Genomic DNA, 25,834 nt, shown 5'->3' on the forward strand with positions numbered 1-25,834 from the left:
TGGAATTGGGTTTTCTCTTTAAATGTCATTTTTTTCCTGGACAAAAATATTTAGAATATTCTTGACTCTATATTCCAATATTTGACAGACATATTTTTGATAGTTTATAATATTTGGTGTATGAAGAATAATATATACTTAATTCATAGACACATTTAAAAAATACTTTTACATTCTTTTTTTCATATATAATAATATTATTAATTTAAAAACTCAAACGTTTACCATCAAATTGCGTTTTTACTTAAAGAATTAAAACAATTCCTTTCTCTAATAAATTATTTATTCTAAAAGTCGTTCTGATGTTGAGGACTACGGATGGAAAGTAGCATTGCGCTTAATCTGGTGCAGCCATCTTTTTAATGTAACTGCACATTGTCCTTTTAAATAAATAAACTAAACGACACTAAACTGATCAACATATGTGCCTCAGAATGGCTGCCCTGGTGCTTGGTTCTGTTTTTCTATCTCTTATTTTCTGTGTTATATCTCTTACGTACTGACATCTTATTTCATTATTTTATTATTCACTGCCAGCTCAAAAAAAAAGCAGCGTTTGTGTTAACAACTAGAAAAGCTTCATTAAGAATTCTTCTTTTCTTCTCGCTTCCTGGAAAAGTCGAGATTTTGGGGGCTTCCCTGCACCGCTATTGCCGGTTGGTGGGTTGCCAAGGTAACCTGCCCCACTCACACCTCCTACCCCACCAGGGCTGTTTGTCTCTAAGGCCCCGGCTGGCTCCGAGCCCACATACCTTCTGCGGAACAGAGAGGGAGAGCTGGGGGAGGACCGGGGGAGAGCTGCAGGAGGGGCCCCAGTGGAGGATCAGCGGGCACTTCAACGGGCACCAACAGACGATGGAACTTCGATGACACAACTACTGACTCTGATTCACAGATGATAAATCAAGAACAGACTCATTTTCATATTTTTTAGATTTTATTTTCACACATTTTTGTTTTAAACTAGAACTTCCTGCTTGCTGAATTGTGTCTAAGAACTGCTTCTGATTCATTTTAGGATTCTGATTTTATTATTTCCAACATCAAATACACCGTTAACAATTTAATTATTCTTCCGTTGGACACAGGAACTACAAATAATAAAGAGACAATAATTAAAACAAAAAAAGAGAGTATTCTCATCAATTAAATATTATTTAAACTATCTACGGTGGACTACACCATCAATTGTAAGTTTACAGGGAGCAGCAGATACATCACAGCAGAGTGAGCCACAAGTTATACTTCCACTTATGACCAGTGACAATGTTTGAAAAATTACTTATCAAAGTTTACAACATTACTATAACCATTCTTCTTCTTCTTCTTCTTCTTCTTCTTCTTCTTCAATTATCAGTTCTTCCCTGCTGCCCACTCCACCTTGTTAAAAAAAAAGAATAAAAAAAAAAGCCAAAGTTACCCCTAAGGAAATAAGCTGCAGAAAATGAGTGGATGAATATTTAAATTATGGACTTTACAATTAATATGTTTCTTGCTCATGATTGTTGGATAGTGTATGTTCAGTCATTTATACTTTATTATACATTTCACACAAGCTAAGAAGCTATCAAACAGGTCTAACAGTACAGGTCCGATCTAGGTAGGTAGAACTTTATTGATCCCTCAGGAGGTCTCCTTCGGGAAATTGTTTAGAGAACATTACATTTCTTTCATTAAATCTCGCAATTTATTCTAAAACCGTTCTCCTCATCGAGGACCCAAATACGGTGGCCCAGACGTACAATATACATCAAACATAACACATAACATTAAACCGTTTACAACGTCATTTAAATGAACAACATTAAACTGTGCACAGCTGCATTAAACTTTACAAAAAGAAAAATAAGCGTAATTGACGTAATGGCGTGGGAATGGAAATATAGTTGGTGATAAGAGTGAGCTCTGACGTCAGGTAGATGACCGACAGAGATACTTTTAATTGTTTATTACGCATGAAACAAGAACATTGAAAATTAATAACGACTTTCGTTTCCCTAATAATAATCATAAGGTGAAGCCTTCACCGAGAAGATGGCGAAATCCATCATCATTGACGTAATCCTGCCCTCTTGTGGTCAGTTAACGTTTTTCAGTCTGGCCAGTTGTGTACTGTAATCATGAAGCAGCGGAACATGAACAGGTGAACGCATTAGGCCCCGCCCACCATATGTTCGACCAGGAAGAAGAAGGTGTTGATGTAAAGTCACTGGCTCCGGACGACAGACTGGAAAAAGTCATATTTTGGATGGTATTGTTAGCTATCGTTTAACTATGACCCATTCCGAGGACGACTGAAGCACCAGGTGAAACTGGATTCAGGTGAGTTCAACAAAACATTTTTACTATTTAAACGTGTTTTCAAAAAGTGCAAATAAAGTTATTAGTATGAGTAGGTATTGTTGTAAATTAAACACAAAGGAGTTTCTGCTGTTTTATATGTCATTTTAGAAGAAGATTAACTTTGATTTAATTTTAACAAAAACATTTTGTGTTTCAGAGAGAACTTGTGGGAGTGACCCTCGTCCTGTTCTGCAGGTTTGTCCGGGGAACCTTCATCATGTCACTGACTCTCCTGCTGCTCCTGGTGGCAGTGCAGGGTGCCTCTGCTCTGCTGAGAATGGTGGACGCGCCGTTGAGCAGGGACCTTGTGGCCCAGGAAGGGACTGACATAGTCATCGAGTGCAACGTCACTGAAGGCTTCAGCGAGGTCCGCTGGTTCAACTCCAGAGGAGCGCTGGCTACTGAAGGTGATGACAGGATGTTCCACTTGTTCATGTCTCATATATGGGGTATATGTCTCATGGATTAATGTCTCTTTTAAGTTTTCAAGAACATTTCATTTCAATTACCTCATGTCACTAAACTGTTTTTTTACGTCTTTGCCTGTTCTGTTGTTGGTAAGAAGGTTTGTTTATGCTGACTCGGATCCTTCAATATGTCCTCCCGTAGAAGGACGATGGCAGGTCAGCGACTCCGGCGCTCTGAACATCAGTGTGGTCTCCTTCAAGGACCGCGGCCGCTACACCTGTCTGGCCTCATCCACCGCCCACAACTCCACCAGCAGCTACTCGGTCATCCTGCGAGTGGCACACAGTGAAAGCGGCCTCGGCCTCTACTTCGTGGTGGTGTGCCTCGTGGCGTTCACCGTCACCATGATCCTCAACGTGTCGCGCCTCTGCCTGGTCAGCAGCCACCTGAAGAAGACGGAGCGTGCCATCAACGATTTCTTTCGCACCGAAGGCGCGGAGAAACTTCAGAAGGCGTTTGAGGTCGCCAAGCGGATCCCGATCATCACGCAAGAGAAGACACAGGAGCTCGCCAAGGTCACGCAGTACAAGACCATGGAGTTCGCTCGCCACATGGAGGAGCTGGCACGCAGCATCCCGCTGCCCCCGCTCATCCTGCAGTGTCGTACGGTGGGTGAGGAGGCGACGGTGGAGGGGGCGGGAGGGAGTGGGAGTCCGGCAGAGAAGGAGGAGGCAGAAAAGGAGGAGGCCTCGACGTGTCAGGCGCTGCTGTCGGCCGATGGAGTCCGAGCATCGGTTCACACAGAGTCTGAAGTTGGTTGAATGATTTACACCAACTTTTTAACTTGTTTATCTTCAGCATCTTGAGTGAATGCAGTGGTACCAGATGTCCATCCACCTACAATTATTTAGAATGTTGATGATGTCACAGATCCAGCTAATAAGTCTGCTTCACCTATAAGAGATTTGTTTCTGAAATGGCGAATCGGAAATTTGAAATTCAAAATGTTCAATAAACCTTTTTGTAATTGAAGCAAAGAAGTCAAACTATGTATTTTCCTGGTAATGCCCGAGTCCATCCAAGTCCATCTTCATTTGGCCTTTAGAACCACGGCTACAATCTCTGTCAACTTCTATGCTCTCCTATTGTGACTGTTGTGTTTTGGGGACTTTGATGAGCTGAGCTCCCTTCTTATGCTCTTAGAACAGATGTCAACTCGGCTGCCTTAGGTTAGGGAGAGTCAACCAATATAACATAATTCTTGTAATATAATTCTACCATAGCTTCAACGAAAGGTGCCATATTGACTCATACCTAACTATACATTTTTAGGGGACATGGGACACATTTTAGTCACTGAACTACATTACAGCACAATAATTAATGATTTAATGAATTCATTATTTTCTAATATGTTCCTTTATTTTTTTTCAATGGCTTCAAGGAAATGTGACCGATAGAATAAAAATCAACTTAAAATTGCAATGGGTTACAAGACACATCAAGAAGTTGTTTGTCACAGAGCGCTGTTTCCTCTATTTAGGAGAAGTTTCTTTGTGAGGACATTGTACAGTCACATGATGATCCAACCAATTTATCATGAGAACATCCTGGGCCAGGTTTTACAGTCGACATGAAGAAGTATAGCAACTATATAACTGATTAAAACAGAGCAAAAGAGAAAAAGAAATTTGACAAATGGGTTAAAAAGCAATAGCAGGCTTTTGCTCTAGATGACAACTGCATTTTAACAAATTAATGGACACAATTGACCAACTTCCAATTAATATACACAGCAGTGAATATCAAAAGTGTAGTGGAAAATTCACAACCATTGTCAAAACTGGCTGAAAACAAAAAACTAATAGAGATGTTTGTCACTGACAAATATATTTTAAAATAAATTATAATACTCTCAGTCTTATGACCAATAATTACGTAGCTTTAAGTGATGGAAGACACCACAGATCGAGACACCACTCATGCTTGAAACTAATTGAGGACATGAAGACACAAGTCTCCATGCTTTACTTGAAATGTCAGAGTTGACTTATGAGTTAAAGGTAGCGCTTGTGGCTCAGATTTGTGGTGTGGCCCTAACACCACTCACTCCCTAGCATAGCAATGTGAGTACTGATAGCACTGGTTAGAGCTCGACTAGCAGGCGATGCTTTGAGTCAGCATATGGTTCTTGCTACGGTCTCATCATCTCTTTCATTTTAGCCAGCCGCCTTATGGGCACCCTGTAGGTAGGTGCTAATGTAGGCCATGCACAGCTGGAACAGAATCACCACAACCTATAACTCCTCCTAACAGATCATAACAGTAGTGTAGCAACAGGTTGGTGGTACACACACTTTTTTAACTCCCTTTGAAAAGCACAGTCCAGGACGTACTTTACAATTTGGCCTTTAAACACAACAGAACTTAAGAGAGGTCCAGCCACCAAAAGAGCTTTCTACAAGGCTATATAAGAGTCATCAAACCCATAAAGCTCTTGTATGGCTGCAATCATTTTTAACCATTGCGTCCCTTTTGTCTCTGGGTCTAGGTGAACATCCTCTTTGGCTGCCAGAAACACATTTACAGTGGCAGGGCACATGGTCTATTTAGACCCGATGCAAAGAAACGAGTGTACGCGGAAAATAAAGGGCGAGAGGAAAATGCCTTGTCGGTTATCAGTGTGTGTAAAAGGGTGAATGCGTAACTTTGTGTAAAGCGCTTTGGGTGCTGAATAAGCATAAAAAAACGCTATAAAACAAAATGGAAGAGACAGGTATGCAATGCAGGTAGAGGGCCTGGTACTCCTTTTAGAACCTGGGACAAAGAACCAGGGGTTTTTACTTCATTGCACTCTGCCCTCTAACTGAACTTTTCTATTTAGTAACTTTGATTGCAAGGTGCCCTTGAGCCAAGGACATACTGTATGTCAACTGAGGCCCCAGTCAGGAGGGTCAACTAAATGGCCACTCCAGAGATGAAGTAAGCCTTCAGACCACAAGGTAAGGAAGTTTCCGGTACGCCCTGTTAATCTGAGCTACCCCCCACCCAAGAATACTATTGAAGCAGAAGAATTGAACCTAAGACATCAGGTCTGGGGAGTCACCCCTATTTTCTTGGTCAACACAGTGATATAAATCTCCACTTCCAAAGCCGACCCGCATTGCTTCAGCGCTCTTCAATGCTGCCATCTTCTGCAGATATAGGCCAAGGTCCTAACCACACACATTCCTTATTCAACTCCGAGTGGGACCGTCGAACTGTCAACCAGAAGGAGGATGTTAGAACCTCCAGGTAGAATTTATGGTTAGGTCAACTATGGTGCTTTTTCACATTTCCAGCTCAACTCACTTAGTCCAAATTTTCTTGTGTTTCTACTAACCTTGCCAGCTCCTCAGAGTGAAGGGGTTGGGGGCAGTGATACACACAGGGTCACTCTCTTTCACTTTCACACACTCTCTCACACACACATGTATGTTCCTTCTAAATGATGAGAAGCAGGATTTGCAGAAGAACATTTATAACTTGGTTTAAAACAGCTTCAGCTAGTGGATCTTATGCAGACAAACAAGATTATTTATTCAGAAACATTGTATTGTCAAATCAGATTTCGCTCTCACAGAATCTTCATCACAGACAACTCTCCTCATCGTCCTCAGGGCGGCAGGGCTGTGCGTTCAAATCCAATCCGTCTCCACAAGAGGTCACTGTCTGTGACCCGGGTGCATCCTTAGTCTCTGTCAGTAACGGGCTGAGGAGCATCATATTCATCAACATAAGCTCTTCGTCACTTTCCTCATCATCATCTACCTGAGTGCGTCCAGCGCAGCTCCTTCTCTGGTTTCTATGGTGACATTAGTGACAGGGAGAACGTAAGTTCCACAGGAGGGACCAGCCTCCTTCAATTCCTCCTTTGGCACGTCAAGAGTCGTGGGGGAGGTATAACTTCCTGTACAAACAGGAGACACTTTCATGATGAAGGCTTCATTCGAGAACCAGAAAAACTGCGGCTCACCTTCACTCTGATCCTTGGAAGGTGTGGATGAGCAGATTCTGGACCTCACCACCACAGGGTGTCCACCATTGAGGAAGCTGTCGCTCAGTTTTTGGTAGCGCTGCATAAAAAAGTAATGTTGTTGTCGACAATAATATTTCTAGCTCGTCCAGCAATCTGCTACCTCTCTGTAGTCGACCGGCAGCAGGTCTCCCAGAGTCTGGACCAGAGAGGAAAAGAGAGGCCTATCCTGAGGACTCTCCTGCCAGCACTGTCTCATCAGCTCATACCTTCAGAAGACACCACAGGTTACATGATAGACACTGACGCTCAAGAACCGCTAGACATACATTTGCTCTGGCGCATGTTCTGGTGCTGCCATACGGTGTCCCACCCTCAGAGCTGAGTAAAACTTCTGGGTCAGTGGGATGTCAGGGTATGGACCCCCTCCTGGAAAAAGAGAGGTTGAAGATACCGTGGAAGAGAAGCAGACCGGGAGTTTACCGAGTGAGTAGATCTCCCACAGTAGGACGCCATAGGACCAAACGTCACTCTGGCAGCTATAGACGTTTTGAAAGATGCTCTCGGGAGACATCCACTTCAGCGGCAGGAACGACTGCAGACAGAACAAGTGAATCCAACATCTAAACCACCATCCACCTGCTGTACTGACATTCCCTCGTGCTACATAGTCCTGGTCCTTCTGCAGGTCCCGGGCCAGACCGAAGTCACAGACCTTGACCAGCTTCCCCTCACACACCAGCACGTTCCTCGCTGCCAGATCTCTGTGAACACACTGGACCAGAACTACAAATTAGACACAGAGCAAAGACTGCTGAGCAAGCAGGACTAAACATGTGTGTAGAAATGAAGTGGCAGCAGAGACTAGTACTTAATTATGACCACAACAAAATATAAAAAAAACTATCATATCGTACGTTGCGTGTTGACAGGAAGTCCATGGCTTGGCTTATCTGGTATGAGAAGCTGAGCAAGTCGTCCGGACCAAGGATGTTAGAGTCATGCAGGAAAGATGTTGACTTCTCCTGCTTGTCTGAAGGAAAAACGCACCAAATTTACATATTTTTTATACTTTTAAACACCTAGTTTACATCTAGTTTACTTGCCTTCAGGAGTAGAGGGAGTTTCGTAAACAACAGGTTCAATTTCCGTGTAGCTGAGCTTGCTCATGGTGACGTACTGACTCCCGTCAGGCTTGTTCATGTCCATGTAGCCGCCGTCTGTGTCACTGCAGACAGGATTATGTGTGTTTGTGCGTGTGTGTGCATGGGTTTCTATGCATGTGTGTGTGTTCAAGTGTGTGTTTCAACCTCTTGGTCGGTGCATCACTCTGTAGAAAGGTGTGTTTGTTCCTCTGCAGGTAGTTGAGGAGGTCACCATGACGACAGAGCTCAGTGATCAGGTAGAAAGGACCTGGAGGGCAGAATATTGCATTCTTTATTCAGGTGGAAAACAATTCTAAAAAGGAAAATTATAACATTTGGAAAACAAAAATATTTATCAATCTGGAACAACATTCAAGGACTTTCTGTAGCTGGTACCTCCATGTGTGCAAGCGCCCAGCAGGTTGACCACATTCATGTGTGGTCCCAGATGAGCCATCATCTTCAGTTCTGACCTTAGAGACTGAACAGCAGCGCTGTTGTCTGGACAAACAGGTGAGAGAGACAGGTGAGTCAGAGAAACACCCAGCCAGTTGAGAGTTGAGAGTCAGACATGGACAGGTGGGTCACACACATACTTTTCACCATCTTCACTGCCACTCTAGTTATGGGATGCGAGTGAACCAGGTTGGAGACCGTCGCCTTGACAACTTGACCAAAGGCACCGGAGCCGAGAACTTCACCTGGAACACAAAGCTGCAACGTCAGCAACCTCACAGGTAGCTACACCATTGAGTGTGACTTTCACCAAGCACCACGCTGTCACGTGGGACCTCCCAGGCAGTGTTGTAAGGCAGCTGTTCAGGGTCCATGTAGGTGTACTGTTGCCCATCCGGACTCACCGACTCGATCAGCTTCCAACGAACTTCATAACGTGGTTTCTGAGGCAGATATGCACAGTGCTCACTGGTCAAAATCTCAAACTTAATATTTTTTGGCTGAAAAAATATTGTAGCGCTGATTATTTGATATATTGTTTGCTTTTTAATGCTGATAAAAAAGGATAATTTTGGATGAAGAGTTGATGGAGTAAAATGTTTTACTTTTAGATTTATTAAAGGAAATAAAACAACATTTATCAGCATAATGGCTTGATCACAGACAGAAATATGATCTATATTCATAACTAGACTTAACCTATTTTTGGTCTTTTAAATAATGGCTTTTGAGAACTGCAGATGTACACATCATCAGCCATTATTGACTTCAAATTAAACTATAAACTCACTTTTCTCCAGAGGAAGATGAGGATGACCAGGAAGAAAATAGCTATGACCACCAGAACCAGAACCAGCGACAGCACGGTGACCTGCGACAACAGAGCTTCACACGCACACACAGAATGCTCAGGTCTGTACTATCTTTCTGTGGGAGTACACCCATAATAGTAGTACTTACAGCAGTATCTCAGGCCTTTAGTGTACTTCATGCAGTAATACTAGAATAGTCATGCGGGAGCGGTAGAAGTACCTACAGGGTGACAGACGACGATGTTAGACCCTCATGCAGCAGCTTAAGTTGTTATGTAGGAAGCTTCATGCAGTGTTATCTGTGAGGTATAAGTGGAGGGTTCTAGTACAGATGAACGAGCAACTTCATGTGTGTTTTTGTGTATCAATAACACATTATTTAATAAAACATTTTCATCCAGAGGACATGTGTCGCAGCAGTTTTACTAGGAAAGCGAAATTAAGTTACGTGTTTCTTTCCTTGTGTGTTGCTGGTATTTACACCTCACTGTCAAATGACTGCTTAAAACCCTTCAGTTTAGTGTTTGTACTGCAACTGCTTAGGTCAGTTACTGTATGTACAGGAGAAGATATCAGGTCTTCAGCACAAGTCTTTGCCAGCCTGAGTTGTAGCAGTCGACAGCATCGGACTCACTCACAGGGCAACACCATTCGCATGTCTCTGGCTCGTCGACCTTCCGAGTTCATGACTTCGCAGCGAACAGCCGACAAAGAAGTGAAGCTGTTCAGAACCAGCCTGCTGCTCACCTGGACACACAAGAACATGTAGACACAAGCCACAAGTCATCTGTGCTCAAGGTTGGAACTGTTTTACACTTAATAAACATTATATACAGTAATCATCGTCGCCATCATCGCCATCATTCTATCATCATTATTATCATTCCATTTTCATCTTCTTCTTCAACTTCACCATCATCATATTAATAATGTCACCTGTGTAAGTTTTCTTTCCTCCAAGTACTCCTGGATGGACACAGAGGATCCTGACAGCCTCGACCAGCCACTTGTCATGTTGCTGCTGCACCTACGAACAAAATACTGGTACTTTCATTCTGATATGTTGTTGTTGTGTATTTATTTTGTACCTCTGTGAACTGGGACAGGTATACCATATGACCACTGGAGGCGGAGCTCCCTCACTGACACACAACACTGCAGTCTTATTGACCTCTGACAATGATGTGATTTTTGGGTGTGCTGCACACAACACGCACAGGTTTATGAAAACACACAACACCCACTGGTTTATGTAGACACACAATAGACACAGGTTTTCAAACACACAACACAGATATCGGTTCATGCAAAACCACAGAGCAGACACCGGTCGTCCAGACAAACATACAGGTTCATACATACACACAACAAAAAATGTTTATGCAGCCACAAAACATACACACAGGTTTGTGCAGACACACAACACAAACAGGTTCATGCAGATACACAACAAAAATGTGCAGACACAGCAGCATGAGCATAAACATTGTCTCCTGACCTTTGACCTGCAGGTAGAAATCCAAAGTTTCCACTGCATCTTCGTTGGAGACTGTTGCAGTGTAACTTCCCGTCTGCTCCATTCGGACCTGAACCAGGGTCAGCATGCTAAGATACCTGCAGGTCAGAGCAGATTCAGAGGCCTGCAACACAACACACATGTAGTCGACATATGTCTCACACAGTCCATCAGGTTTGAATGTAGGCTTGTATATGGACACAGGTCTATGTAGGTGTTCTTGAACTGTATTGATAAGGTTCTCTGTTGTATCACACCTGGTAGAAGACAGCCGTTTAGTGGACACAATGTCAGTCACAGTGCTCCGGTTGTGTTTGGACCAGGTGATGGTCGGTGCCGGGTAAGACTCAACCTCCACTCCAAATGAAACGCTGTGGTGCAGGGGGGCTGACACGTTTGTGTCACTGGTCGGATGGATGTGCACAAACCCTTGGTCTGCGCAGAGAATTCACGTCACATGTTTGTGTGTACGTCGAAGAGGTGTCTTTATATTTACCCAGAACTCTCACTGTGATGTTTTTCTCCACACTTTCCTCTTGCCCCATCTTACTGACGGAGCAGACATATACTCCTGCAAACACACACAGCTGATCGGAAATAGATCTATCTATCTATTTATGTCAGATCAACACACGTCTGATCAACACACGTCTGATCAACACACGAGTCTGATCAACACACATGTCTGATCAACACACACGTCTGATCAACACACAGGAAAAAAAAACAGGATCAAACACATACAGATGGACTTGCACAAATACACACACAAAAGAAAGACAAAGAAGAGCACAAACAAACCTACACAGACAGATAAAAAAAGATAGATACAGACAGACACAGACAGGTGGGCAGATAAACAACACACACACAGACAGACATACACAGACAAAAACAGACATATAGGCTCACCAGAATCATGCGGCATGGCTCTGGATATGTTGACAAAAGAACGGATTTCATTGGGTAGAAAGTCTGTGAGTGGCTCAATTTCCTGGTTACAAGAGTGAACACACCACACACCAGGGATGAGTGATTTAGGTCAACAGTTGTCTGTTTTACCAGCTCACCTGTTTACGAGGGTAGCTCCAGGAGAAGGTGACAATGTCTTTGCCTTTTACTGTGCAGTTGACCAGCAGGGGTTCATTTACCTTCACTACACTACTGGACACCGTCATGTCCATCTCCACGTCCCTAGTGGCTGACAGTAGCACAGGAGAAAACGGCAGGTGGGTCATCGCACCGACACTCTGGCAAACCCTTGTGACTCACCTATGATGCTGAAGACGTAGTAGACCTGTGACTTTGCCACTGAGGAGCCGTTGGAGGCCACACATGTGTACGACGTGTCATTCAAGGGACCGGTGAACCCGCGGCCAGGTTCATAGCTCACTATGGTGACTGGATTCGGGTTTGACCGCTCGTGCAAAGTCACATTCAGTCGCGGGTCTGACACAACACAGGGGACGGTGTCCTCCTCTGTCTCCTTCATCACCACGCCGGTGCCGGTAAGGACGAACCACTGCTCTGGCCCTGGGAATGAAAGAAAAAGCGCCTCAGTGTCGGTTTGACACTCAACTGTGACACCAACAAACCTTCTCCAGGTATGAAGATGTCCACTGCCCTTCTTTCATCTGACCACGCCTCTTCACATGTGTACCGTCCTGAGTTCTTCCATGTGACGTTGACTAGCCTCAGGATGCTACTTGACCCGCTGTTCTCCATGAACACACCATCCACCTGAGAGTCTGACGGGGCCTGCCACGACACCGCACTCCAGGCTGAGCATGTCTAAGCACAGAGAGTAGCACACGTTAGAACCATATGAGAATGAGTTTGATGACAAGCATTTCATATTTTGTTGACAGTCAAATCCCTGCTTGAATTAGGCATCATGCATTATTTCCTGGATCCTGGTTCAGGGACAGGCGTAGGCCTAGGGCAACAACTTTGGTTGTGTAGTGGTGGTCCCAAACGTGATAGATTATATTATATTATATAATATTACATTACATTACATTACATTAGACTTTATTAATCCCTCTGGAGATCTCCTTTGGGAAATTAGGTTACCAGAACACTGCAGACAAAAGAAGGTGCAGCAAATTTTATTAAGGCAAAAACGAGAAAAAATTTAAGTAAAGTAAAGTAAAGGTTGTTTGTAAAGCGCCTTTCTAGACTAGGGTCACAAAGCGCTTTAACAAACAAAAACAATATAGAGTTAAAATACATGCTTTAAGAGTACAAGACACATAAGATAACACAGAGGTCCCAGAAAATCAGGGGAAAGCCTGCACAAATAAGAATGTCTTAAGATGTTTCTTGAAGGAGTCAGTAGATCCATCAAACGCAGAGAGAGAGGAAGATTGTTCCAAAGCTTTGGAGCAGCAGCCTGGAAGTATTTCTCTCCTCTGGTACGGAAGCTGGTGCTCCGAACCATCAGTAGATTCTGATCCACAGACCTAAGAATCGAGCTGGGTTGTAAGTGTCATGAGTCTACTTGTTCCTCCTTGTGTTTCCGGTTTTATTGTAAAATCAGCTCCCTTCTGTGTCTGTGCTAGTCTTACTTCCCCCCTGTCTGAGTTGTAATTGTTCCCAGCTGTGTCTTGTTAGTCCCGCCCCCTGCTGTTGCTGATTGCTCACCTGTTTATTTAAACCCCCACTTTCTGTCACGTCCTAGTCTTGATGTCACGTTCGTATCGGACTCGTATGAACTCGATAAGTACTTGTACCTCTTTCCTGCCTGTTTTCTTGTTGGATTACATCTTTACCTTCCCCAAGACCAACATGAACCCAGCAGAGAGTCCTCTTCCCGACACTCCTCGTTCACACCAGGAGCAGACGGTGAGGAACACTTCCACCCTAGCTACACTGCAGCTAGGCATAGAAACCATGGCGGCGCAGCACGGCTCCCTGCTCCAGAGTCTGGGACACCAGTGCTGTGTCTCAAATCGCATACTAATCTTAGTATGCTAGAAGTTAGTATGCATCAGTTTAGTATGCATACTAACTAGTACGCAAATTCTCCGCAGATGGTATGTCTCAAATCAAACCCTGAAGCTACACACTAACCTGAAATCACATGACAGCTTCTTCTTCTACTTCTATTTAACGATGTTTCAAGCAGCTGTTTGAACGCTATCGCCGACACCTGCTGGCAGCACGTATTGCAACTTTGGAAAAAGAAATAAAGAAAAAATATGAGAATCTAAATAATCGCGAGATATTTAAGCTGGTATCAGCAGCGAAGACGTGTTTATCCTCCTACTGCTGCTGAAAATGCACATTTAAGTATATGCATATATATGCATTTATATATGACGTAACTTCCGTTTAAAACGTCACTAAAATGGCGGCTGTTTAGTATGGTTAGTGTCCATCGAACCATACTCAGTTTTGTGGGCGTGTTAGTATGCCAATTTAGTATGCATGGCGCACTAAATTTCGCATACTAAGAATTGAGACACACTAACGTACTAAAAATACTAACTTTTAGTACGCTAGTATGCGATTTGAGACACAGCACTGATGTCGGCGATGGCCGTCCAACTCCAGCTCTTGACCCCCGCCGCCGGGACCGCAGCACCACCCCCCGCTTCGGCTAGTCCGGCCACCGCGCCGGCTCCAGCTTCCACTGGTGAGTCCGTTCCGGTTCCACACTCCTCCATGGTCGTCCTGCAAAGGCCCGAGTGTTTCTCCGGTGACTCTGGAGATTGTCGGGGCTTCCTAACCATGTGCAGTCTCCACTTCGAGCTGAACTCCACCGCCTTTCCCAATGAGCGCTCCAGAGTGGCTTACATCATCTCGCTGCTGAGCGGGCGGGCGGCAGAGTGGGCCACGGCCGAGTGGCGGAACCGGTCGCCCCTCTGCGACTCTGCGGAGCTGTTCACCACGGCGTTCCAGCGGACCTTCCAGCGCATCGTTCCGGGAGAGGAAGCAGCGTCTGCTCTTCTCAGTCTCCGCCAAGGGTCCCAGCACGTGAGCGACTACGCTATCCGGTTCCGCACGCTGGCTGCAGAGTGTCGCTGGGAGGGGACCGTCCTCACCCGAGTCTTCCTCGAGGGCCTCTCCCCGCGCCTACGGACCATACTCATTCCCCTCGAGCTCCCGGAGGGGCTAGACGCAGTCATCACCATGGTCACCAGGATCGAGACGAAGCTGCGCAACGAGGAGGTGCGCAGTCGGTCGTCTAAAGGGGCAAGGCTCACCCCTGAAGAGGGTCGGGGTAAGTCAAACCAGCACGTTCACCAATCCCTCACGCTCCACCATCACCATTTCCCTGGAGTCTGCTGGGAGGGTCTCCCCGGTTCAGGCCTTCATTGATTCTGGGGCTGATGGCAACTTCATTTCCATGAAGCTAGTCAGATCCCTCAACATTCCACTTCAGCCTCTCCTGGTTCCCATCCAAGTTCAGGCCTTGGACGGCCACCTCCTGAACCGGGTGACCCGCTCCACACACCCAATTAGACTCTTGTTCCCTGATGGACACACTGAGGAGCTACATCTCCATGTGCTGGCGTGTTCCCCTCACCCCATCATCTTGGGGTTTCCCTGGCTCCAGCACCATGAGCCTCACATCCAGTGGTCCCCTCTCTCGGTGGTTGGGTGGGGAAAGGCTTGCAGTCAGAAGTGTCTAACCCCCTCTACTTTGTGCTCTCCCATTAGGTCTAGCGTCTCTCCAGTATCTTCCACCACTTCTGCGGACTTATCATCGGTTCCGTCTATGTACCACGATATGGGTGAGGTTTTTAGTAAGGCCCGTGCCGTAAGTCTTCCTCCTCATCGCTCTTATGACTGCGCTATTGAGTTATTGCCTGGTTCCCATCCCCAGCGTGGTCGCCTTTACTCCTTGTCTCGCACAGAAACTGATGCCATGAACCGCTACATCTCGGAATCTCTAGCCGCAGGGATAATCCGCCCTTCCTCATCCCCGGCAGGGGCTGGCTTCTTCTTTGTCGGTAAGAAGGACGGCTCCCTGCGCCAATGCATTGATTATCGCTCTCTTAATGATATTATGGTTAAGAATCGTTACCCCTTACCACTTATGGTTTCAGCGTTTGAGATGCTCAAAGGAGCCACTATTTTTCCCAAGTTGGACCTACGTAATGCTTACCACTTGGTTAGAATCCGCCAAGGGGATGAATGGAAAACCGCTTTTAACACTCACTCTGACCACTACGAGTATCTGGTAATGCCTTTCGGTCTCACTAACGCCCCTGCCGTGTTTCAAAGCCTAGTTAATGACGTCCTGAGAGAATTTCTTAATCGGTTCGTTTTTGTGTATCTTGACGACATTCTCATATTTTCGCCAGACAAACAGTCACACCACCAACACGTGCGTCTAGTGTTAGAAAAGCTACTAGCTAACCAACTGTTCGTCAAGGCTGAGAAGTGTGAGTTTCATGCTGCGACAGTCTCCTTCCTTGGTTACGTAATTAGTCCCGGTAGGATAGCCATGGACCCGGCTAAGGTTCAGGCTGTCGCTGATTGGCCCTCTCCCGATAACCGAAAGGCACTCCAACGTTTTTTAGGTTTTGCAAATTTTTACCGGAGATTCATTAGGAATTTTAGCTCGATCTGTTCTCCCCTCTGTGCCCTGACCTCTGACTCGCAGCCTTTCTACTGGAGCCCAGCCGCCGAGAGAGCCTTCCGGGAACTGAAGGAACGATTCACCTCTGCCCCAATTCTCCGGCAGCCTGATCCCCACCAGCAGTTCCTGGTCGAAGTGGACGCTTCTAGCACGGGGGTCGGGGCCATCCTCTCCCAACGCTCTATCACAGACGGTAAGGTCCACCCCTGTGCATTCTTCTCCCGCAAACTGAACCAGGCGGAGAGGAACTATGATGTGGGAGACAGGGAGCTGCTGGCCATCAAGGGCGCCTTGGAGGAGTGGCGTCACTGGCTGGAGGGAGCGGAGAACCCCTTTGTGGTATGGACAGATCACAAGAACTTGGAATATATACGCACTGCACGACGCCTGAGACCTCGCCAGTCCCGCTGGTCCTTGTTTTTCGCCAGGTTTAATTTTGTTGTGACCTTCCGGCCTGGTACCAAGAACATTAAGGCAGACGCCCTGTCTCGGATGTACGACTCGCTGAACTCGGATCAAGCCCCTGAGACTGTGCTGCCTTCCGACTTGGTGGTCGGGTCCCTGGTCTGGGAGGTCGAGGAGAGGGTCAGGAGGGCCTTGCGGCAGACTCTTCCTCCGGCCTCCTGCCCCACTAACCGCCTGTTTGTGCCTGAAACCCTCCGTAAACAGGTACTGCATTGGTGCCATTCAGCCAGGTGGTCCTGTCACCCGGGGCAGCAACGCACCCTGACGCTCATCCGGCGGCGGTTCTGGTGGCCTGGTCTACAGCGGGACGTGTCCGAGTACGTGGCGGCGTGTCCCATCTGTGCTGCCAACAAGCCGTCAACTGCTCAACCCATGGGAAAGCTCCAGCCCCTGCCGGTGCCCGACCGACCCTGGTCCCACATCCCAATGGACTTCGTCACCGGGTTCCCGCTGTCCGAGGGCATGACTACTGTCCTCACCATCGTTGACCGGTTCTCGAAGATGGCACACTTTGTTCCCCTACCCAAGCTTCCCGACGCCAGAGAGACTGCGGAAGCGGTCCTGAACCACGTTTTCCGCCTGCATGGCCTACCAAGGGACATAGTCTCGGATCGGGGCCCCCAGTTTTCTTCCCAGTTCTGGGCAGAGTTCTGTCGCCTCATCGGTGCTCGCCCCAGCCTGTCCTCGGGGTACCACCCCAAGAGCAATGGACAGACCGAACGGGTAAACCAGGACCTAGAGACCTCCCTGCACTGCCTGGTTTCCCAGTCCCCCTCCTCCTGGGCCAAGGACCTGCCCTGGGTGGAGTACGCCCACAACTCACTGACCTGCGCTTCAACCGGACCGTTCGAGTGCGCCTACGGCTATCAGCCCCCACTCTTCCCGGACCTGGAAGGGGAAGTCCAGGTGCCATCGGCAGCGGCGCTGGTTCAGCGTTGTCTGGACACCTGGGCCAAAGCACGCCTGAAGCTCCAGAACTCTACCTCGGCTTATAAGACTGCAGCCGACCGCCGGCGCTCAGAGACTCCTCCCTACAAAGAGGGAGACCGTGTGTGGTTGTGCACCAAGGACATTAAGCTCGATCACCCGTGTCGTAAACTGTCGCCCCGCTACATTGGTCCTTTTCCTATTGTTAAGATTGTTAACCCTGTGTCTGTACGCTTACGTCTACCTAAGACCATGCGCATCCACCCTACGTTTCATGTATCCAAGCTAAAACCGGCTAAGACCTTCCCTCTGGTTCCGGCTTACAGGCCTCCCCCTCCTCCCCGTGTTATTGAGGGTGAGACTGTGTACACCGTAAAAAAGATAATTGACTCCAGACGCGTGGGCCGAGGATTCCAATTCCTGGTAGACTGGGAGGGTTATGGACCGGAGGAGAGGTCGTGGGTTCCTGGTCGGGACATCCTTGACCCTGGACTTATTGAGCAGTATAAGTCCAGGGTCAAAGGTAAGAGTAAAAGGAGCTAGCTCCGACACTCTCTCTTGTTTTTTTGTTTTTTTTTGTTTGTTTTGTGTGTCCCTTGCCTTTTGCCCTGTTTTGTTTTCTCGCCTTGTCTTTCTTGTTATCGTCTTGTCCCCCCGTGTCCCCCTCTCTTTGGGCGGCCCGGCTGGCCTAGGTCCGCTGGAGGCGGTCCATTGAGAGGGGGGTACTGTCATGAGTCTACTTGTTCCTCCTTGTGTTTCCGGTTTTATTGTGAAATCAGCTCCCTTCTGTGTCTGTGCTAGTCTTACTTCCCCCCTGTCTGAGTTGTAATTGTTCCCAGCTGTGTCTTGTTAGTCCCGCCCCCTGCTGTTGCTGATTGCTCACTTGTTTATTTAAACCCCCACTTTCTGTCACGTCCTCGTCTTGATGTCACGTTCGTATCGGACTCGTATGAACTCGATAAGTACTTGTACCTCTTTCCTGTCTGTTTTCTTGTTGGATTACGTCTTTACCTTCCCCCTTGGAATTAAAACCAAGTTTCTACAAACCGAACTCTGCGCCTGGGTTTCTCCGTTCTGCACCCTGACAGTAAGGCTGGATCGGATCACTGATGTAAGGAGGAGCCTGACCATGAATAGCTCTGAAAGTAAGAACCAGAATTTTAAAATTTATCCTAAAAGAAACTGGCAGCCAGTGAAGAGTTTTAAGATTGTGGAAATGTGAGTTCTTCTACTAGAGCAGGTCACAATTCTCGCTGCAGTGTTTTGTATTAACTCTTGTTTAGACATGAAAATAAACTGTTTCAATAGTATAAACGAGTAGACACAAACGCATGGATTATAAGCTCAAGATCGTGCTGTGACATAATTTTCCTAAATTTAGAGATTTTTCTCAGTTTTCTCAGTACTTTAGACATGTCTTTGTCAAATATTTCTCTTTGATCAATTTGATTTGGCCAGTGACAAATCTAAAAAATGCATTGGTGTCAGCTTCACAGAAGACAGGTGTGATTTGAGGAGCAGATCACATGAGAGAATGTATCATGTCAAACAACACTTTGGGGTTTTTCTTATTTACTGTCACCAGTTTCCGAATGTAATCATATCTGGCAGTTTCCACCATCTCATTGTATGAAGACATCAGATCCCTGAGGTGAAGTCTCTGCACCTCAAGTTTAGTGGACTTCCAGAGACGCTCAGTCTTTCGTCTCTTCAGACTCAGAAGATTTTTCTGAATTGTCTAAAATGTGGCCTTTTTGGTGAGTGGGTTCAGAAACATTCAACGTTCAAGTTAAAAGTTCTTTAGCAGAGCAAGTTGTGATGTCATCAACATGAAAATTGAAGTCTCCCAGAAAAAGAATAGATTCCATTTGAATAATGGAAGATTAAAAGTCACTAAAGTCCTTCAAGAACACTGCCACAGGACCAGACGGACAATAGACTGAAACACAATAGAAAGCTCTTGTAGAACCAACCAAGTTCATCTGGGACTCAAAAGAAGTGAATTCCTGTGTCTGAATCATTTTGCATTAACAACTATCTCTATAAACAACAGCCAAACCACCACGAAGACAGGGGCGGGGCTTCCCTTCAACATCGCAGCCAGCAGGACAGAGTTAATTAAAATGAATAAACTCTTCCTCTCTCTGCCATGTCTGTGAAAGACACAATGAATCCAACTTTTCTCTTGTGTCATTCAGAGAAAAGGATTTATTTGCCATGGAGTGAGCATTCAACACGCCGATATGCAGCGCTGATGACGTCACTGAGGCAGCGACAGCGAGTTACAGCTGGACCATGTGGGTAGCTGCGGAGTAAACACCGAAGGAAAAAATAGGAAATGAAAACATCTGACCACCAGTCCTGCACTGTGTAGGCTCCAGGATCTCCATTGAGGTCCAGGCCAATGAAAGCGCTGACGCGCTGTCAGGCACACATCACAGGGAGGAATGTTGGGGAGTTTATATGTTGTGCAGCGAGCCAGCCTGTCGATTTGTTGATCAGTCTGTGGACTTGTTCATTAGTTGATTAATTGTAGGATTGAAAGCTATTGATCCATTAATTGAGTCAGTTCTGAAACATCTGTTTCTCAAGTCCTCTCCTCTCCCTCCACTCTTTCTCCTGCCAGTCAACGACGGTTTATGAGATTACTCCATGAATAAAAATTTGTACACATCAGTACTGCAGCAGTAAAACAACTCATGCATCGTTTGTCATGCAAACGTGATAAAGTCTTCTAGTGTGATTGTTGACAGTAAGTGCAAATAAAAAGTGCATAGATCAAAGGAAATGACACAGAGACCTAAAAGGATACAAACATTGAATAACGTAAGTAAGTAATATTTATAGAGCGCTTAAAAAATCTAAACAATACTCAATAAAATATATACTAAAAAGGTCAATATAACACCGAGAACAACACAGAGAACATCATCCCTTCACTCTGCTCCTGCCCCAGAACCTGTTGTTATTGAGGGTAATAGCACAAGGAATGAATGAGTCCCTGAGTCTATTGGTGATGCATCTGGGTAGAAACATTTGTGTACTCCATCTTGTCCAGAGATCTCCTCTCTGCAACTATTACTAGTGAGTCCAGCTTCATACCAACCACAGAACCAGCTCTCCTGATCAACCTGTTGACACTCCCTGGGACACATTCCCACCCCAACACACCACAGCATAGAACAGGACACTGGCCAGACTGGTAGAACATGCAGAGGAGTTTCCTGCAGATGTTAAATGATCGAAGCCTCCTCAGAAAGTACAGTCTACTCTGAATGTTCTTATACACATGGTCTGTGTTGCAGGACCAGACCAGTTTACTGTCCAGCCACACACCGAGGCACTTATAGTTGTCAACTATCTCCACCTCGTCGCCTCTGATGGACACTGGACGTGGCTTTATCCTGGACCTCCTAAAGTCCAAGACCAGTTCCTTGGTCTTTGAGTGTCGTTGGTGTTCAGCTGCAGGTGGTTCCTCTCACTCCAGTCCACAATGTCCTCACCTTGAGACTTCAGCAGCACAGTCTGTGGTGTCAAATCAGTCTCTGATGGTGTCCTCCACAACTGCTGATGTTACTATGCCATCATTTTAAATAACATTCTCTGTAACGGTGATCCGAAATCAACTTGAGAGCTGTTCAGTTGAATTTTGGGGTCATTGTTACAAAGAGTGTTGTTTAGAGGAAATGCACCTTGTTGTTTTGCAAGTCCATGAAATGACTTTTTCTCGACTGCTTGGCTGTAGGGAGCTGAGGCCTCGCGTAAGATAGCAAATTCATTCTATATAATTAGCTTTGGGCTCACATGTCTAATTTAATGGAGAATTCAACTTAATTCAAGATATACTTGGAAGTTTGTTTTTTGTCGGGGACACATTCATACTCTTGGCATCTGTAAGACTGGGTTTGATTTCGCCACACGGTTTGTCGACACAGAGTACTTGAGGAAATGTTGAATGGCGTCAGAGATCATCAACTCACCACTGTAAAGTTGGAGTTGGGCTGCAGGATGACCGGAGACGACGATGGCAGCAGCTCCAGACAGACGACCCCGTGAGCCAACAGAATGAGACCTTACGACAGAAGCAGCTGTCGTTCACATACGTGTCAGAATTGATCACACAATGTACACTCTAACTTACCCAGAAGGGTTGAGCCTGTTGGGTCAAGTCTGTGTGATGCCATTCCACTTGCTCGCTGAAAACAAAAGCACAAACATCAGCTGATGTGTCCAACACATGTAATACTTGCACCAGGGGCTGCAGAGTGAGTGTGTTAGGGTGTGTGCATGCATATGTGTGTGTGTGGACGTGTGTGTGGGTGCATATGTGTGTGTAGGTGTGTGTGAGAGTGTGTATGTGTGTGAGCATAGATGTGTGTGTGTGTGGCGTGTGTGTGTGTGTGGGGGGGGGGGGGTGTGTGTGTGCATACGTGTGGGTGTGTGGGTGCGTGAGTGTGTATGTGTGTGTACATGCGTGTGTGTGCATACGTGTGTGTGTGAGTGAGTGTGTGAGCAAAGATGTGGAGAGGAATGTGAGCTGACCACAGGAGAAGAAAGTAAACATCGAGGTATTTCCTGCAGAGAAAAGACTCAAGTCAACTACAAGCTGTTGAACGCATTCATCTGAGTGATGACATCACAAATCTCTTACTGTGATGTCACAGCTCACAGCTTAGCTGAGATTCAGTCAGATGTGGTTTGAATGTTTTTGCACTGTACAGACTGTTGCCTCTATGTTTGTGTCTGTTGCCAATTGCCAGCTCTGTTTTTTGTGTTTGTTTTTTTTAACACGTACTGTGTGACAGCTCTGTGTTTAGAATAGAATAGAATAGAAAATGTTTATTCATCCCCAGAGGGGAAACACACTTTTACAACAGCACAGTTGAAAAAAATAAAGTGCAAGGAAAAAAGAAATAATAAAAGAGATAATAAAAAAAAATTAAAAAAAAGTTTGTGTGTTTTAGTCTGTGTGTTAGTTCATTGATTGGTCCAGTCATGTAGACAAGAAGAGTGAAGTTTGTAGAAGAAGATTCTTAAGGAAATTGATGGTGACCAGCAGCACTCTGGAGCGGACAGTGCTGTGGGGGAGTTTATATGTTGTGCAGCGAGCCAGCCTGTCGATTTGTTGATCAGTCTGTGGACTTGTTCATTAGTTGATTCATTGTAGGATTGAAAGCTATTGATCCATTAATTGAATCAGTTCTGACACTCATCTGTTTCTGAAGTCCTCTCCACTCTTTCTCCTGCCAGTCAGCGACGGTTTAGGAGATTAACCATGAATAAACATTTGTACACATCAGTACTGCAGCAGAAAAACAACTCATACATCATTTGTCATGCACACGTGATAAAGTCTTCTAGTGTGATCGTTGACAGGTTGATCCAGGAAACACTTTAACACACTTTTGAAACATTTAATGTTTTGATTGTTCATCATACTGTAAAATAATGCTATCTTCTCACCTTCATCTTCATCATCCTTAAGCCTGACTTTCATCATTCTCTATTCTCAACTTCATCATCCTCTAGTCTCTCCTTCGTCTTCATCATCATCTGGTCTCACCTTCATCTTCAATATTCTCTAGTCTCATCTTCATCATCCAATAGACTCACTTTCATCTTCATCATTCTCACCTTCATGATCATCATCATTGTCTTCCTCTTCATTATTCACAAACTTCTTGGTCCGACTCTGTCTCTTCTCTCGGCGTGTCTCTAACATCTGTCCTCACTAACATTTTCTCCAAACATCTTCACATGGTTACACTGGACAGGCGGGACTTTAAAAAGTATGAAAACAGCAGAACTTCAGGTCCTGTTGATGTCACTGACGTCAGTGTTATTATTAATATTGCAATTTGACTCCAATGTCATTAAATGTTCTACTAAATGCAGAATCACATTGCATCAGTTGTAATGCTCTGTCAGCACAATCAACAACAAAGACACTTAATTCTTCCAAACCTTTTAGACGTCTTCAGTCACACATCCTGATCCTCTCTCTTCTTCTCCTCATTCCAGTCTGACGACGAATGGAAACTCACAGCGAGAGACGGTTGGCGAGAAACACTGGCTGAGAGTGGGAGAGAGAGAAAGTCTGTTTTCAATCTGTCTTTCAGTCGAATCCCCCTCCAGGAAGTGAAAGAGTCCAAGACACACACTCGCACACAAAAACACACAACACACACAGCAGCAGTTTTACCAAATGGAAAACTAACTAACAGGGGATTTTTGTGTGTGACCCTGGTCTCAGACTGGCAAGCACGCACACACACGCAGACACACATGCTCATGGACACATGCACGCACACACACACACACACACACACACACATACGCATACACACAAGTTATTTAGATGTTTCATTCCATTAGATGTTATTACAATAATGTTGACGTGGCGTCACATACTTACCTCACAACTTTGTGGCCATGGATGATACTGCGATTTGTATTTTTTTGATCCACTTTCAAACTGTGCAGCCTTACGAGGACACATTTGTGGAGTTTGTGCACAAGTGTGTGTGTGACTTTAGACAAAGTGAGAGAATTAAGAAGGACTGAAAGAGTGTAGATGGCTGAGAGCGTGTAGGGACAGAGTTGATGTGTGAGATAGTATAGACCAGGGGTCACCAATGTGGTGTTCACCAGCACCAAGTAGCCCATAGACAAACCAGCCCGTCATGGATCATACAATAACATACAAACAGTTTTTTGTCCTTATCTAAACTATACAATTCAATAGGTCTGCCTGCCGTTGCAGCTGATTTGGTGTTTCAAAAATCCCTGTATTAAAATAAGAAAAAGATAAGATATATCTTTGAGATGTTCTGATTGCATCGACCAAAATGATGCATTCAATTCAATTTTATTTAAAGTGTCTTATCATAATGAAGTTATCTCAAGACACTAACAAAAGTTAGAGTAAGACTATATTGGAGAAAAGAAAAACAGATTCAGCCATTCAACAATGAGTAAATCACAATGTGGCGTTGGCGAGGAAAAAACTTCCTTTTAGAAGGCAGAAACCTCGAGCAGAACCAGACTCATTGTTGACGGCCTCCTGCTGTGAGGAAGGATGGGAGGGTAGACAGATGGACAGAGAGAAGAGTGAGGGAGGATACGCTGATAGAGCAAAAAAAAAGAGGAGAGTATAGGAGAGTCCATGGAGGTGCTGAAGAGAACTCTGATTCCGATGACGTGGTGGAGATCCTGGATCAGCAGCAGCTCTGGAGGTGGAGATAAAAAAGCGTGGGTTTAAACTGCACAAGTGATGAATGTAATGCAGAAAAGGAAGGATATATATTGGTGGTCAACAGTGTCAAATTCAGCACTGAGATCTAGAAGAATAAGAACTGAAACATGTCCTGATCTCAAGCCATTAGCAGGTTGTTACTAACTTTTACCAGGGCGGTCTCTGTGCTCTGGTGTTCCCTTAAAACCAGACTGAAACACCTCAAATTGATCAATTCAGTGCAAACCATCGGATTAAACTAAAATAGTTGCAAAATGTGCCTAATTTATTTTGTTGTGAATACATACAAATACATCAACATACATGACACATATACCTAATTATCAACATATTCATAAATAAAGACAGGTTTTGCATTTTTGTAGTAGGTAGATCATTCTGACCTGATGACTTTAGACCTCGCCTACATGCCCCTAGTATAGATAGAGTGTGAGAGTGTGCAGTGAGAGTGAGAGAGTGGACACAGTGAGAACTTCATACTGAACTTGAATAAAACCCACTTTAAAGCGATATATACACAAATTGTCCTCACATTGGCCAAACAGGGAAATTACACAACTACACTGTTTCCTTGAAACCGGACACTGTTGCACTACATGGGAATCCATTATATGTAATAATAAAAAAACAAACTAAATATGTTTAACCATTAAAGTACATTTAAAATGTTAATATCAACCACTTCATATTGTGGTGGCACTGATCTACTTTCATACTTTTACAACTAGTGTGATTTATTTTTTCAGTGAAGTTCTGCTGACTCATCACACACAACACTTGTGACATACTGCTTTAAAAGAAAGAAAGTGAAGTGGACTCAAGTGATAAAGTTCAGACTTAGAACTTTATCACAAGTGACTCACACACATACACACACACACAGACACACATACACATGCACA

The 25,834-nt window shown here is 45.1% G+C and overlaps 2 protein-coding genes across 5 annotated transcripts; one reads left to right on the plus strand and one right to left on the minus strand.

Moving 5' to 3' along the window:
• Positions 1-2,185: 2,185 nt before the first annotated feature.
• On the plus strand, positions 2,186-3,807 carry LOC148066790 (microfibril-associated glycoprotein 3-like). The gene is made up of 3 exons (XM_087807804.1): positions 2,186-2,322; positions 2,501-2,750; positions 2,953-3,807. Exons 2-3 carry the CDS (start codon positions 2,561-2,563, stop codon positions 3,570-3,572), a joined length of 810 nt encoding a protein of 269 aa, XP_087663930.1. The 5' UTR covers positions 2,186-2,322; positions 2,501-2,560; the 3' UTR covers positions 3,573-3,807.
• Positions 3,808-6,304: 2,497 nt separating this feature from the next.
• On the minus strand, positions 6,305-23,394 carry LOC148066791 (platelet-derived growth factor receptor beta-like). Of its 4 annotated transcripts, XM_087807040.1 has the most exons (27): positions 23,312-23,387; positions 21,819-21,873; positions 21,658-21,749; positions 12,291-12,486; positions 11,968-12,228; positions 11,766-11,896; positions 11,608-11,689; positions 11,192-11,266; positions 10,953-11,130; positions 10,678-10,793; positions 10,268-10,379; positions 10,116-10,206; positions 9,818-9,926; positions 9,158-9,252; positions 8,678-8,810; positions 8,508-8,612; positions 8,308-8,412; positions 8,077-8,179; positions 7,873-7,994; positions 7,684-7,799; positions 7,419-7,541; positions 7,250-7,361; positions 7,096-7,195; positions 6,930-7,035; positions 6,767-6,866; positions 6,562-6,700; positions 6,305-6,502 (listed from the first exon to the last, which is right to left on the minus strand). In XM_087807040.1, the coding sequence occupies exons 1-27, from the start codon at positions 23,342-23,344 to the stop codon at positions 6,382-6,384; spliced, it is 3,111 nt and encodes a 1,036-aa protein (XP_087663166.1). In that variant the 5' UTR covers positions 23,345-23,387; the 3' UTR covers positions 6,305-6,381. The 4 variants fall into 4 exon arrangements, with proteins under 4 accessions (XP_087663166.1, XP_087663167.1, XP_087663165.1 ...); XM_087807041.1 differs by having other exon boundaries at positions 7,250-7,541; positions 23,312-23,394; XM_087807039.1 differs by lacking the exons at positions 21,658-21,749; positions 21,819-21,873; positions 23,312-23,387 and adding an exon at positions 13,467-13,754.
• Positions 23,395-25,834: the final 2,440 nt, after the last annotated feature.

This window comes from Callionymus lyra, chromosome 14 (genome assembly GCF_982586985.1).
Source record: "Callionymus lyra chromosome 14, fCalLyr1.hap1.1, whole genome shotgun sequence".
Lineage (NCBI taxonomy): Eukaryota > Metazoa > Chordata > Actinopteri > Syngnathiformes > Callionymidae > Callionymus > Callionymus lyra.

Excerpts from the sequence above, each read along its gene's own strand:
- LOC148066790 (XM_087807804.1), top strand. The coding sequence starts at position 2,561 with ATGTCACTGACTCTCCTGCTGCTCCTGGTGGCAGTGCAGGGTGCCTCT. Across the intron at positions 2,751-2,952 it reads AGGAGCGCTGGCTACTGAAG|AAGGACGATGGCAGGTCAGC; the intron begins GTGATGACAGGA and ends GTCCTCCCGTAG.
- LOC148066791 (XM_087807038.1), bottom strand. The coding sequence starts at position 13,652 with ATGCGATTTGAGACACAGCACTGGTGTCCCAGACTCTGGAGCAGGGAG. Across the intron at positions 11,897-11,967 it reads CTACGTCTTCAGCATCATAG|CCACTAGGGACGTGGAGATG; the intron begins GTGAGTCACAAG and ends TGCTACTGTCAG. Across the intron at positions 8,811-9,157 it reads TCATCTTCCTCTGGAGAAAA|AAACCACGTTATGAAGTTCG; the intron begins GTGAGTTTATAG and ends TATCTGCCTCAG.